The sequence below is a fragment of the Ostrinia nubilalis genome, chromosome 13 (genome assembly GCF_963855985.1).
Source record: "Ostrinia nubilalis chromosome 13, ilOstNubi1.1, whole genome shotgun sequence".
Classification (NCBI taxonomy): domain Eukaryota; kingdom Metazoa; phylum Arthropoda; class Insecta; order Lepidoptera; family Crambidae; genus Ostrinia; species Ostrinia nubilalis.
In genome coordinates this window covers 784025-798049 of record NC_087100.1, presented here as the reverse complement: position 1 = coordinate 798049, position 14025 = coordinate 784025, and the positions used below count along the sequence as shown (strand labels likewise).

The 14025-nt window shown below is 41.6% G+C and overlaps 1 protein-coding gene across 4 annotated transcripts in view; it reads left to right on the top strand.

Moving 5' to 3' along the window:
* Positions 1 to 14025, top strand: part of LOC135077373 (histone-lysine N-methyltransferase E(z)) — a 31430-nt gene that overhangs the window by 14859 nt on the left and 2546 nt on the right. For all 4 annotated transcript variants that reach the window (XM_063971902.1, XM_063971900.1, XM_063971901.1 and 1 more), the window contains exons 10-15: positions 311 to 441; positions 2416 to 2564; positions 3496 to 3602; positions 8257 to 8845; positions 10510 to 10700; positions 11754 to 11919. In XM_063971902.1, the coding sequence (XP_063827972.1) occupies positions 311 to 441; positions 2416 to 2564; positions 3496 to 3602; positions 8257 to 8845; positions 10510 to 10700; positions 11754 to 11919 (1333 nt within the window). The remainder of the gene's footprint in view (positions 1 to 310; positions 442 to 2415; positions 2565 to 3495; positions 3603 to 8256; positions 8846 to 10509; positions 10701 to 11753; positions 11920 to 14025) is intronic.

The following is a 14025-nucleotide window of genomic DNA, read 5'->3' as shown; positions in this document are numbered from 1 at the left end:
AAAAGTCTGTCAAACTCCATACAAAAAACACCGGCCTTCGTTAGGCCCAGAACAGACGGTGAAACGCAACTGCAACGAAACTGCAACTTTCTGATGATTCTGATGAATGAAACTGAAACTGAAAGTTTCAAACTGGTCGCGTCATGTGTGGTGTCTCAACGGACGCTATGGCAGAAACTTAGATGCAACTCAAAAGTACCTAGCAGTTGCAGTTGCGTTTCACCGTCTGTTCTGGGCCTTATAGTCACGTTTAACACGGCCTAAGTCTTAAAAGTCCAATATAATATATGGCTATGTTGTTAATTTCCAGGGCTGACGGTAGGCGACATCGAGTCAGAGTGGACGGGCTCGGACCAGTCGCTGTTTAGGGCTCTGCACAAGGTGTTCCCCTCCAACTACTGCGCCATCGCGCAGGTCATGCTCTCCAAGACTTGTCAGCAGGTACGATTCATATTAAATAAAATACCTAATAATTATATAAGTGGGTAATCGTGGAACGGAAGACGGTTAACACATTTATAGATCGTTTCATCCACGAAGACGCGCCCCACCAATTTTTGGTCGAGGGAAGCGCGGGGTGTGGGGAGTTTGATCCGCGCGTCATTATACACTCTTGGATAACACCGGTCAAAAAAAAAAAATTTTTTTTTGCGCATGGATTTTACTTATTATATTCTGATTATATAAGCAAATTTATATAAAAAAGTGCGATTACAAATCGAAAATATTTGCTTTTTAAGAAGTTATAGCGATTTGAATGTTCCATCTTCATAGTAAAATGTCTCTAAAGATGTACGTCACATTCTCATTGGGATATATTTAAAGATAATTATGGGGGCTTATTCGCAAGAACAAGGGGCACGCTTTCATCAAAATATAGTGGGATTTGAAAGACGACGTTACCAAGGCCAGTATACTGAAAGCGTCATAGGGTTAGATTTTTATGAGAAAAATCTTCTATGGAACATGAGAGGAGATTAGAACTTTACATTTTTAATAAATATTTGGACTCTATTTTAAATTTTCTCTTGTGAGAATGAATCTTAAATGGATGTTTGGTATGTTTTAATAATTAGAAAGAATGGAAGAAAGAAAGAAAAAAATATATTTGGCAACAAATTAAATCATCTCTATGTTCATGTTTCATACATTCATTTATATGAATTTTTCTATTTTTTACACATAAAAGCAAATTCAGAACAATTTTTTGTTGTCATTCTTATTTCTAGGTATTAAAGCAATAAAAATAAGCTATGCATAACCCGTGCGCAAAAATGCTGTAGACAGTTGTAATTTAAATTATTATATTTTTATAATAATTTAATCTGATTATGCAACATTGACTTTAACTTTAATTTGATTTGATTATGCAGTATTATTGTAATTGATATTTTATTTTTAATTTAATTTGTACACCGCAAAGGTACGACATGTTGATACCATTTTAAATGCTGACTTAACACCTTATGTACACATGTTTGAACAAATAAATGTATCTTTATCTTTATAGCGTGTACCTACCGATAACACTCAAACATTAGCGGAAGAATGGTGGGGTGCGTCTTCGTGGATGGAACGATCTATAATCGGGCAGCCCAGCTGACTGCTGACGTATTTACATCGTGTATTCCGAAACTAAACGTAACAACGGCGAGCCTTATAGGTTGGGGCAGAAATGTTTTCAAGTGACATGACGGCTAACGCCCGATGATCTAGCTAGATAAAGGTTGCGGAAACGCCTGGATGCGGGCATTCCTTGAAGGAGGTCTTTGTTCGGCAGTGGACGTCTTTTTGTCTATAACGACGAATCATTTTTGCATTCAAAATGTTTCCAACAACCTTAAAGCCTGGTTCAGACACGCGAGATAGCCGCGCGGTTGCTGGTTCTTATTGGCGAGACACTGAAGTGGTAACCGTGCAGTTAGGCTTTGATGCAAATGTTTGAGAATTATCGCCGTGTTTAAACTAGGCCTAAGATTTGGCGACCGAGTTTATTGCGGCGCTTCTTTTTATTTATTTTTTATTTTTTTTTATTTCATTTCTTCTCAGCACTTGCCAAATGTTTGTCTCGAAGCGCTGGTAGGGCAAAAAAATTATGAGACATGTATAGACTCCTTAAGAGCATTTGACGATTTGTAAGTACTAATTTAATTAGTCTAAAGCCTGGTCCGTGAGCACGTAGAATCCCGTCCAATGACCCCAAGCTACCCATCCTTATCGCTCGCGCGTAATTATATTGCTGTCGCGACTGTGCGACGGGCGCCCGCAGTGAGTGTGCGAGCGCGACAGCAACATAATTACGTGCGAGCGACAAGGATGGGCAGCTTGGGGTCATTGGACGGGATTCTACGTGCTCACGGACCAGGCTTTATACAAATAAAGATAATTTTGATTTATTTGACGTTTTTTTCCCAGGTGTACACGTACTGGATCAACACGGGCCAAGAGGAGTGCCGCGTGGAAGCAGAACTGACTCCGCCCCGCAAGAAGAAGAAGAAACATCGCCTGTGGTCCGTGCACTGCCGCAAGATACAGCTCAAGAAGGACTCCGCCTCGCACCACGTGTGAGTCACGTGTTATTTTTCATCATCAACAGCCCTTTACAGTCCACTGCTGGACTATGAGCCTCCTCCACTATAGTGGCGGGTTTTGCCATAATCCCCACGCTTGACAGGCGGGTTGGAGATGGCAGTTTAAAAGATTGATGTTTTGCAGAGAGCGCTGCTGCCTGTTCTATGTTTGATATGTAGTCCCTAAGTCGCCTCTTATGCCCCCCGTGGGAAGAGTAGGGGTTGGTGACAAATGTATTCTACTCTGCCGTCACCACACGGCTTGTTATGCTATTTTTCATAGTCAAAGACAAAAGATGCCTTCTTTAACCAACTTCCGTCAACTTAGTCTTTTAATTTTTAAATTAAATAATTTTAAAATTATAGATAACTTGAAAAATCGAACTGCCTAAGGCGGGAATTGAACCCACGGCCTTTCGCTTACCGGGCGACTGCTCTTCAACTGAGCTACATAAATAACATCTGACAGAAATATTGTTGCAAATATGTAACTGTCTTGAGGCAGTTCGGTTTTTTCAAGTTATTTATAACTTTCAAATTCAGTCAACTTCTGCCGGAAGAATAAATTAGACTTCATCTTTATTTAAAATAGCACTTACGAAATACTTAGTCACGTTCATGCTATCCTCGTAGGATTAGGTTAAATTGATACTTGTTAATAATATTGAATTTTATGTGTCTGTTCAGTGACTGGATCTTACTTACTCACCAGTAGCGCAGCGCTAAGAACTCCTATAGTATCGCTCCTGTGAGACGACCTTACCGTCAATGATGTCTGTCGAGCGCAAACACGATCTTGTGACATCGCCCTTATACCATCGTTATAGACAAAGCTAAAAAAAACGTTTGTTAATCGTATTCGTAAACCTCGCCGATTTTTGTTACGTAATCTTTGGCGGCTTTTTAAACATGTTGTTTTGTTCAGGTACAACTACACGCCGTGCGACCACCCCAACCAGCCGTGCGACAGCATGTGCCCGTGCCTCCAGTCGCAGAACTTCTGCGAGAAGTTCTGCCAGTGCAGCAGCGACTGTGAGTATATCAACAGTTCTATTACATGTACATAAAGCTTATATTAAAAAAAAAGACTCCTCAGTACACTACACATGCATAAAAACAAATTTGCGCTAGTATTAGAAACTGCAAACTAAAAAATGTTTAATATGGCATTTAGTTCAGAACAGCTTGTGTTGTGTTGTGCTCGTATCAATAACTTTGCTAATTAAAAATATATCAAGTCGATAGTCTAGTTCAGTGCGCTTAGCTTAGTGTGAGTTTTTCTAACTTCACCATCGCGTTAGCGTTTACTCATATTTGTATGGCGCTGAAACGTTATCTGGTTTCATATACACGAGAACTAAAAATCGTGTGTGTGAGTTTTTTACTTTACTTGGGCGTTGGTGACAATCGATTCTCATTCGAAAGTGATCTCATATATGTTAGAGCTGGACGGGTATCCGCCCAACCAGAAGGAGCTGGTGAGGGTTGTACATGGAAGTCCATCTGAAGGTGACTGAGATCGTGAACGACGTAGGGCGCCAGTAAAACGATGACTCATTTTGATACTTTTATTAGATGTTCACAGTTCGGTGTCCGTAATAAGAATGAATCAATTCGGCCGGCTTGCCGCTTTTATAACGAGTCTCCCCGCAAGGTGGGGCTTGCACGTGCAACGTAAACTTGTTTTAGTGCAGGTGTTGTTTTGCAGCAAGCCGCTCGTCTTGTTTCTCTTTACAATATTACGTAGTGTTTTAAGACTCACAAATCAACAATACTGTGAATAATTAATTACAGTAAATGAATTTAATGTAATAATAGAAAATATTATAAATTAATTATTATTATAACAAATAACTACTTATTATATTTCTTTATTTGTGTATAATTTCGCATTCGCGCTATCACGGCCATGCTGACAAGCAGCTCGTGCTCGAGCTAGCGGTCTCGTTAATCTAAAAGGACAACATTTTTTATTTATTTTTATCCAGACTCAGAGGTTTTAACATAAGCTTTTTCTGACTAAAGGTTTGTCAAACTCAGCGGTCAAAGACATAGCTTGTTTCAACTGCACTAAGGAAAACGGAACTTTTGTCAAACTCAGAGGCTCTTGGCTTGGATTGGCAAATTCCCGTTCCAGGAATGTCTTTTGAACTCAGAGGCTATTCCGTGACTTGTTTTGACAGGTAATTTGCTATAGCTTGTTTCAACTGCATTAAGGAAAACGGAACTTTTGTCAAACTCAGAGGCTCTTTGGCTTGGATTGGCAAATTCCCGTTCCAGGAATGTCTGTTGAACTCAGAGGCTATTCTAAAGGTTTGTCAAACTCAGCGGTCAAACACATCGCTTGTTTCAACTGCACTAAGGAATACGGAACTTTTGTCAAACTCAGAGGCCCTTGGCTTGGATTGGCAAATTTCCGTTCCTGGAATGTCTGTTGAACTCAGAGGCTATTCCGTGACTTGTTTTGACAGGTAATTTGCTATCCTAAAGGTTTGTCAAACTCAGCGGCCAAACACATCGCTTGTTTCAACTGCACTAAGGAATACGGAACTTTTGTCAAACTCAGAGGCCCTTGGCTTGGATTGACAAATTCCCGCTCCAGGAATGTCTGCTGAACTCAGAGGCTATTCTGTGGCTTGTTTTAACAAGTAATTATTGTGATGGTCATTTTATTATTTTGCTATCACGGCTCATTCAAGATTCGGATTCGGTACTATCCTAACATGCTCATGAGATATAACAGTTTAAAGAGACTTTTTGCAAAAGCACCACGTTATAAAAGATAATCAAAATGATTTTCAAACAATATTATTTGCTGATGATATTTCGATTATTATCACTTGTAATGACATTACTAATTATGAATTTGACATTAATAATACGGTAGATAAAGTTGCAAAATGGCTGAGTTGTAATAACCTCTTTATTAATGTATCCAAGACTAAATTTATGCAATATTAATAGATTCTAATTTTGTAAAAGTTGCATGCCTATCCCGGACAAAACATGTTGGATTTGACATTTTCTATCGACCATTTTGTTACCATGTTTCTGAGGAAATAAATGATTTATTTATTTATTTAAATATCGATCATTTTCATTGTCAATAATTTTTAAGATTTGATTGATACGGCTCTAAGTATTTAGGACTCAAATTATTACCAGACCACTGTGTAAAATAATTTAACTTTAGCAAAGGAACCGAAACGTTTTTTATGCTTCAGAAGACTGTTCGGTCATTCTGATAATGACATTTTGTATGAATATTGTCAATTGCTAATTGGGTATTTGACACCATTTACCAACAATTCTAAAGTTCAACATTTTCAAAAAATAAGTAGGTAAACTTAATTCTGGTCTTAAAAACTTAACTAATCTTAAATTATCTTGTAAGTTTTAGGTTGCATTATAAGATTAAATAAGATTTTGGGTTGAATTGCAATTGAAAAACAAGTTTGATTGAGTGGACAAAATAGTGACGTTACAGTCTAATATTGCCATACAAAATCTATGGAAGAGTCTCGCTTTGACAGTTTTAAAATTAATTGGTGGTGGCTGAACATTATTGTTGCTCGAAACGGAACCGTTATCCCGCTGCTGGCAGCGAGGCGCGCTGAGCAAGCCCCGCGCGGCCGCAGTCAGCTTGTAGTGCTACTGGTCTTCAAACAGCTCGCGTTCCTTCATCTCAGCGTCGGAATCGTCCGTAAGCATCTCGATGTCAATCTGTAAATCGTCAAAAATAGGGTATATGGCATCAAATTTGTTTAAACGCCCTTCCAGGTATTGTTCCTGACTAAGTTTAGTCCAAATCTTAAGAAGTGTAATAAAGTTATTGAAAATGGTTAATTTAGATTTTAAACAGCTACGTTTTTTGGGTAATCGTTAGTGTTCCTTTGATTGGGCCACATTTAGTATTTTATTCAGAAGATGCACTTTGACGTTCATAAGCTTTTTATGTAATGATAAAATAAAAAATAAAAGAATTAAATTGCAAGGAAATGAAAATTATGCACTAATATTAGCAATTCTGTAGCGAAAAGAAAAGGAAATAAATTGGAACGAACTCACAAAATACTCAAACCGGTTTCCGATCCAAGTTCGTTTCCTCGCCTTGAACAATCGACGGGTCCAAAGTCCAACTTGCTGGTCGATCGGTAAAAAGCTTCTTTTCTTGAACTTGAGTAGCTGTGATGCGTGAATTCTTCACCAGGGATGAGACCTGTCAGGTTCCCGAGGAAATATTGCTGCTGAAGACCGCTCTGAAGAGCTCTTGAAAATCTTGCGTATGTCGGCAGTCTGGCAATTCCACTTGTGTCCGGAGAAGTGACACTTGATTACAGTTCTTGGAACTTGGATTTTTCATCAGAACAGGTGTGCGTCGGTCAGGGTTTCCTACTTCAGCATATGGGCGGGTAGTAGGTTCTTCACTCCTCTCTTCTGATGTTAGAGCTGGACGGGTATCCGCCCAACCAGAAGGAGCTGGTGAGGGTTGTACATGGAAGTCCATCTGAAGGTGACTGAGATCGTGAACGACGTAGGGCGCCAGTAAAACGATGACTCATTTTGATACTTTTATTAGATGTTCACAGTTCGGTGTCCGTAATAAGAATGAATCAATTCGGCCGGCTTGCCGCTTTTATAACGAGTCTCCCCGCAAGGTGGGGCTTGCACGTGCAACGTAAACTTGTTTTAGTGCAGGTGTTGTTTTGCAGCAAGCCGCTCGTCTTGTTTCTCTTTACAATATTACGTAGTGTTTTAAGACTCACAAATCAACAATACTGTGAATAATTAATTACAGTAAATGAATTTAATGTAATAATAGAAAATATTATAAATTAATTATTATTATAACAAATAACTACTTATTATATTTCTTTATTTGTGTATAATTTCGCATTCGCGCTATCATATATCAGCGTCACTCTGTGTAATTGCGAGTGTGAGTTACAATTTTGACACACTAAGGGCCTTGCCACACTGGCGGATTGCAAGCGGAGCGGCGACGCGGTTGCCAAAATGCTTGCAAAATGCCGCGGCGTACCGCGCCGCTGCTCCGCCCAGAAAACGCTTGCAATCCGCCGGTGTGGCAAGGTCCTAAGCACTCTACTGACACCAAGTACTACCACAGAATAATAATAAGTACTACGTACAGAAGTTTTACTTCGCTAAGGTATTTAAAAAAATGTATGCTCAATGTCATTAACAATATGGTGTAATTTAGCCTGTCTCAAGAGTCAAGCACCATTTGGTTGACAAACGTCAGTGATCGGCACTGCGCCGAAGCTATAGGGCTGACTTCGGTAAAATGATGTGACGTGAGGTGCCAAACTGCGGAAAATGGCGGAGGAAATACAACATGATTTAGCATGAATTATCATGAATAATATTAACTACTTATTTACCTCTCAGTATCTTGAGGCAACTTAAAAAAGTACATTGTGTGTTTTTATTATTATTTAGGCAGTTAAATACTTCTTCCATCATACACAAGAATACGCGTGCGTGAGTCAATGTTCGCTTGTATGTGAGGCCTTGTCGAATAGTATCCTGTAGGTGGGCCATCGTGCGTGTTTTGTTTTCGATGTAAACTCGCGGAGATGAACAGGCCTGGTACTACGCGCAATGGGTAACTTTCATGCCGTAATGTAAATGATGGCTAAGATATTTTTGTTTGGGTATTTTTCAGGCCAGAACCGCTTCCCCGGCTGCCGCTGCAAGGCGCAGTGCAACACGAAGCAGTGCCCGTGCTACCTCGGCGTGCGCGAGTGCGACCCCGACCTGTGCTCGGCCTGCGGCGCCGACGCGCCCGCGCACGCGCCCGTCTACTGCCGCAACGTGTCTGTGCAGCGGTCAGTATGGGCACTGTGCGCTCGCCGGGCTCGTGTGCGTGCACTGTGTGCGAGCGCAGTGCGACCCCGACCTGTGCTCGGCCTGCGGCGCCGACGCGCCCGCGCACGCGCCCGTCTACTGCCGCAACGTGTCTGTGCAGCGGTCAGTATGGGCACTGTGCGCTCGCCGGGCTCGTGTGCGTGCACTGTGTGCGAGCGCAGTGCGACCCCGACCTGTGCTCGGCCTGCGGCGCCGACGCGCCCGCGCACGCGCCCGTCTACTGCCGCAACGTGTCTGTGCAGCGGTCAGTATGGGCACTGTGCGCTCGCCGGGCTCGTGTGCGTGCACTGTGTGCGAGCGCAGTGCGACCCCGACCTGTGCTCGGCCTGCGGCGCCGACGCGCCCGCGCACGCGCCCGTCTACTGCCGCAACGTGTCTGTGCAGCGGTCAGTATGGGCACTGTGCGCTCGCCGGGCTCGTGTGCGTGCACTGTGTGCGAGCGCAGTGCGACCCCGCTCCGCCCAGAAAACGCTTGCAATCCGCCAGTGTGGCAAGGCCCTAAGTGTAACAGTTTCATAGAGTAGCACACACCATCCAGCTTTCACAACCCGCTCTGCACCAATAATAACACAACCAGTGAATGTCAAGTTTGTCCCCGGGGAAAGGATAGTGCCAGGGTCTGGACCAAGTGCTGCCCAGAATCAACCCATAGTGCATTTTGTTCCTCAGGCCAATACTAACATATTGTACATCCGAAATGGATAACTGTTGAAGCCACTAAATTATTGTTACCACCTTTTGTACACAGTTTTGACAATAAAATTATGATTATGATTATAATGTGTAAACCGAAGCGCACTGAAATCTATCCCTGGAGTTAAGAGAAAAAAAGAGATTTGTTTTGAATTATTTACATACAAAATATCATCGATATATACGTACTACGCATAAGATTTCATGATTTTGGCATTAAATAACACTCGCTATTCTGAACTTAACCATACTGCATCCGTATACCTTACTTTAGTGCGACTTAGACATTCTTTATAAGCGATCTAACGCTGTTGCAATAGTTTGGTTAGTTGACAGAAATCATTATTTCCAAAATGAAGCAAGATGTTTTAGTTCTCTGTCCTTGCGAAAAATCTATTTATTGGTGAATTACAATCGATTATTTAAGTTATTGTAAGCTAAAACTTCTTGCTCCATTTTCGAAATAATTAATTTCGGTCAACTAACTAAACTACTGAAACAGCGCTTGATCGCTTATAAATAATGTCGAAGTCGTACTAAAGTAAGGTGTGCGGATGCAGTATGGTTAAGTTCAACATAGCGAGTGTTATTTAATGCCAAAATCGCGAAATCTTATGCGTAGTAGGTATACATCGATGATATTTTGTATGTAAATAATTCAAAACTAAACTCTTTTTTTTTCTTAACTCCAGGGATAGATTTCAGTGCGCTCCGGTTTACAAATTGGTATTGGCCTGAGGAACAAAATGCACTATAGTTTCATTCTGGGCAGCACTTGGTCCAACTTCCATACATGGATTGGCACTGTCCTTTAAACTGTCATTGGACCCGCAACGAAATTAATCAGAAGGACATGAGGAGGAGGAGTTCGAAGTTCAGGTTGACTCCCTCCAGTGCAAAGTGGACGTCACCGGTGGCGGTTAAATTGTAGTTGTCACTAACTACTCGGCAACTACTCGGTACTATTGGCAGGTAGTTGCTAATTGCTCATAAGATAGGCCCCCTTAATTTTTATTTATTGTCCGTGGTGCATCTTTTCTTAAAGGTTTTAAACCTTTTTTTTTGTCACCTGTCATCCGCTTTGCAATGGAGGGAAGTCGAACCTTAATTTCAAACTCCTCCTATGTTCTTCTGATTAATTTCGTTTGCGGGTCCAATGACAGTTTAACTTTCCCCCGGGACAAACTTGACCTTCATTGGTTGGGTTTTTATGGCGGTCAAGCTGTAGATCCTGGCTACACAGGAGTTGCAGTGGTGGGAACGAGAGGTGGGAATAGTCCCGTGACTACTCGGCAATTTCCTTTCTTTATAAAAATAATCGTTATTTACTTGTAACAAAGTCCGTATTCCTTTACAGGGGTCTCCACAAGCACTTGCTTCTAGCACCAAGCGACGTGGCCGGTTGGGGCATCTTCCTGAAGGAAGCGGCGCACAAGAACGAGTTCATCTCTGAGTACTGCGGCGAGATCATCTCGCAGGACGAGGCCGACCGCCGCGGGAAGGTCTACGACAAGTACATGTGCTCGTTCCTGTTCAACCTCAACAACGGTACGTGCTTATTGAATAAGGCTTCTTAAGGCTTCCACAGACCAAACGCGGGCCAGAAGCAGTGCGGGTCAGTTCCAGCGCGGCTGAGGCACACTGAAAGCAGCGCAGTTTCAAAGCAGTTGCAACGCGGGCGGTTGTCTAAAATTTAAATATTCGAAAACCGCTTTAAACGCGCTGCTATAGATGACCCACGCTGAACTGTCCCACCAAACTCAATGACAGGGGGGCGCTACCATCGTTCAACTTTATGGTTTCCAACATGACAAAAATCGGAACCAGCGATCCGGTATTGACGGTGGCGCCCCGCTGTCAATGTCATGGATAGGAAGGACAGTTCAGTATTTTGGAACTATACCGCCCTGCGTCCGGTGTGTCATGCTAATATGGCCGCCATAGTAATACAACAGCGCGGGCCCGCGTTCGCGCCGCTTCTGTCCCGCACCCGTGCCGCGTCGTTTGTCGTTGGGCAGTTGCAGTGCGGCGCGGTTGGAGCGCGGGCCCGCGTTCAAATTTGGTGTGACACACTTCGAAGAGTTTCTTGTATTACAACTTGCGCGGGCCCGCATTCAAACTGCGCTGCTACTGCCCCGTGTTTGGTCTGTGGAAGCCTTTAGTTATAATTAACTTAAAGTTAATTTAGATAACTTAGAAGTACTAAAACTGACTGTCAGTTGCTTTATGTTAGTCACCTATAGTGGCTCACGCGCTTGTGTTCACACGCATCTATAGAGAAGAACAGGAGAGATACTACTCATCCCCCTGAGCTCGATTCTCAGTCGCTTGCTCGGACGGAGCGAGCCATAGTCTGGGGTGAAACCGCGAAAGAATATTTAGACCGTTTAGGTCGGACAAAAACTCGCAGTTCCGTCCCAAAGACTTTGGAAAAGAACCGCCAGGCTTTAGTGAGTTTTGGTCGTCATCATCTGTGACCTGTGTTGCAAGTCCCCAACAAACTAAACAACAAACAAACACTGTGTAGGTTTGTTGTCGACACGAAAAGAAGAAGAAGAACAAACTAAAAAAATCCTCGATAAATAATTTTCTTATTTCCAGACTTCGTGGTTGACGCGACGCGCAAAGGCAACAAGATCCGGTTCGCGAACCACTCCATCAACCCGAACTGCTACGCCAAGGTCATGATGGTCAACGGCGACCACCGCATCGGCATCTTCGCCAAGCGCGCCATACAGCCCGGCGAGGAGCTGTTCTTCGATTACAGGTATGGTACTATACTCGTACTTACGAGCAAAAGTATGGAATCACCCTCTTGTGTTTTGTTCCCAGCGATCTGAAGAACTCGATGATTATCTATGTATGTATGGTATCAAGTTAAAGTTTATAATGTAACCTTTAAACTGGTACCATTTTTTATTTAATATTCATAGTCATTTAGTTCCAAAGATCACTCGAAACGAATGGGGTCATTCCATATTTTTGCTCGCGAGTGTAGTTTGTAGATGTTCTCGAGCTCAGGCTAGCCGTATACGGAGAGCTTGAAGTAATTAGTAACGACAGCTTCAAGCTGAGACTGCATAGCAAACTACAGGCTCGACACTTGTGAACAGGCCAGTCTATGCAGCTTGAAGCTCTCGATACTAGCTGTTTCAAGATGTCCGTTTATGGCGGGTGTATCTCACATTTAAAGCAGTTTCGCACTACATCCGATCCGAGTCTGTCAAAATATGGATCTAAAATCGGAGAAATGGGATGACTAAAATCGGATCTAATTCGTAAACTACCATACAAATAATTCAATGACTACTTTGCACGGTATTTTCACGGATTCTGGTCCCTCAGAGTCCCCCGAACATTCGAAGTGCCACTATGAATTGTTACTCAAATAATTCCTCTCTCATCTTGATTTCTTAGAGAATTATTAATTTAAATTTCGTTATATTTATTATTAACTTATTTTCATTATTAAATAACATTAAATAATTATTTCTCTATTTATAATTTATGTATTATGTATATTGTTAACTCGATTTGTATGTTGTGTGCACTTGTTTTGGAGCTGCAACAAGTTATACTGTATAACCTGCTTTAAACACTTTGTATGTTATAGTAGGGAATTTAGTGCAAGAACCCCTCCACTTTGGTATAGAAGGCTCATTTTTGCAACAGTGGTTCTTTGGGTGCTCCTGAGTGGATTTCCGTCGGTAGACATCGGGAGCCCCCCCTGTGATAGCAGGGGGAGGGGGGGCAAGTTTCCTTCCGCCGCGCTTCACTTTAAGGCCCATATCTTCAAAACTATGGGTATTAGGGCAAGTGTGGTATCATTTTCGGATAATTAAAGGATGGCGAATTCATTTCTAGGACAAACTTTTTGCCTTTTCATACAAAAAATTAGAAATATTGAGTAAAATTCACAAAAACCAAAAAGTATTTTTTTAAATAAACGTCGTTTACTTTTAAACCACTGGAGATAATCTAATAAAAAAAATATGACCTGAAAGCTACATTTATCAGGATTATAAAAATATAACATTGTATGGTACTTTTTTCGCAAAAAGTAGGTGAAAAAAATGTTTTCTTCAGGACACAGCGGGCGAATTTTATTGCGCATCGGAAAAAAATATTTATTTTATCCATGAATTCATACTATTTGGTTCATAAGCAAGCAAGGATTATTATTTTAGAATTTATTTAGAGTTGCTGGCACATCAATCTACCATAATTTGTATTTTTTCGTCAATTGATTTTGAACTCTATGTGTGAGACATAAGGTTGAAAATAGCTTAAATACATTTTAATATTGAAAATATCATAAGAAGAAAGCACTAAATAAAGAACTTTAATTTGTCTAAACGTTTTATTGATTATTATTATTTTAATTAACACTTTTATTTCTACATACTATTGTACCAGTGATTTAACGGAAAGGTAAGTGTGAGGAAAATGAGGTTTCACAATCATAGTACGGGAGATATTTTTAGCACAAAGGTTACGGCTGTGACCTTTTTAGTTGTTTTTTTTTCAAACAGCACCAGCTTCTGCACTACTTCTTACTGCTTGCTACGGGCAAACCGGTCCATGTAGGCTCCATCTTGCTATCGGCTCTGGTCCACCTCCAACCAGTCGGGTAAAGGGAAGACTGAGTCGGTTGCTTGCAACTAATCCTATACGCGAACCCCTTGGATTGATCTAATAAGTAAGTGGATAGATCTTGAACAAGGGACGACTAGAAAAGAGGACCAAAATCCCAACAGAACAGCCTAATCTGGTTTACTGACAGCTCAAAGATGCAGTAAGATGCCGCCCCGGGTGCCAAGCATCAGAGGGTGACACATGTCGCACAGATTAGCACTCACTGGCGCATCTGCAT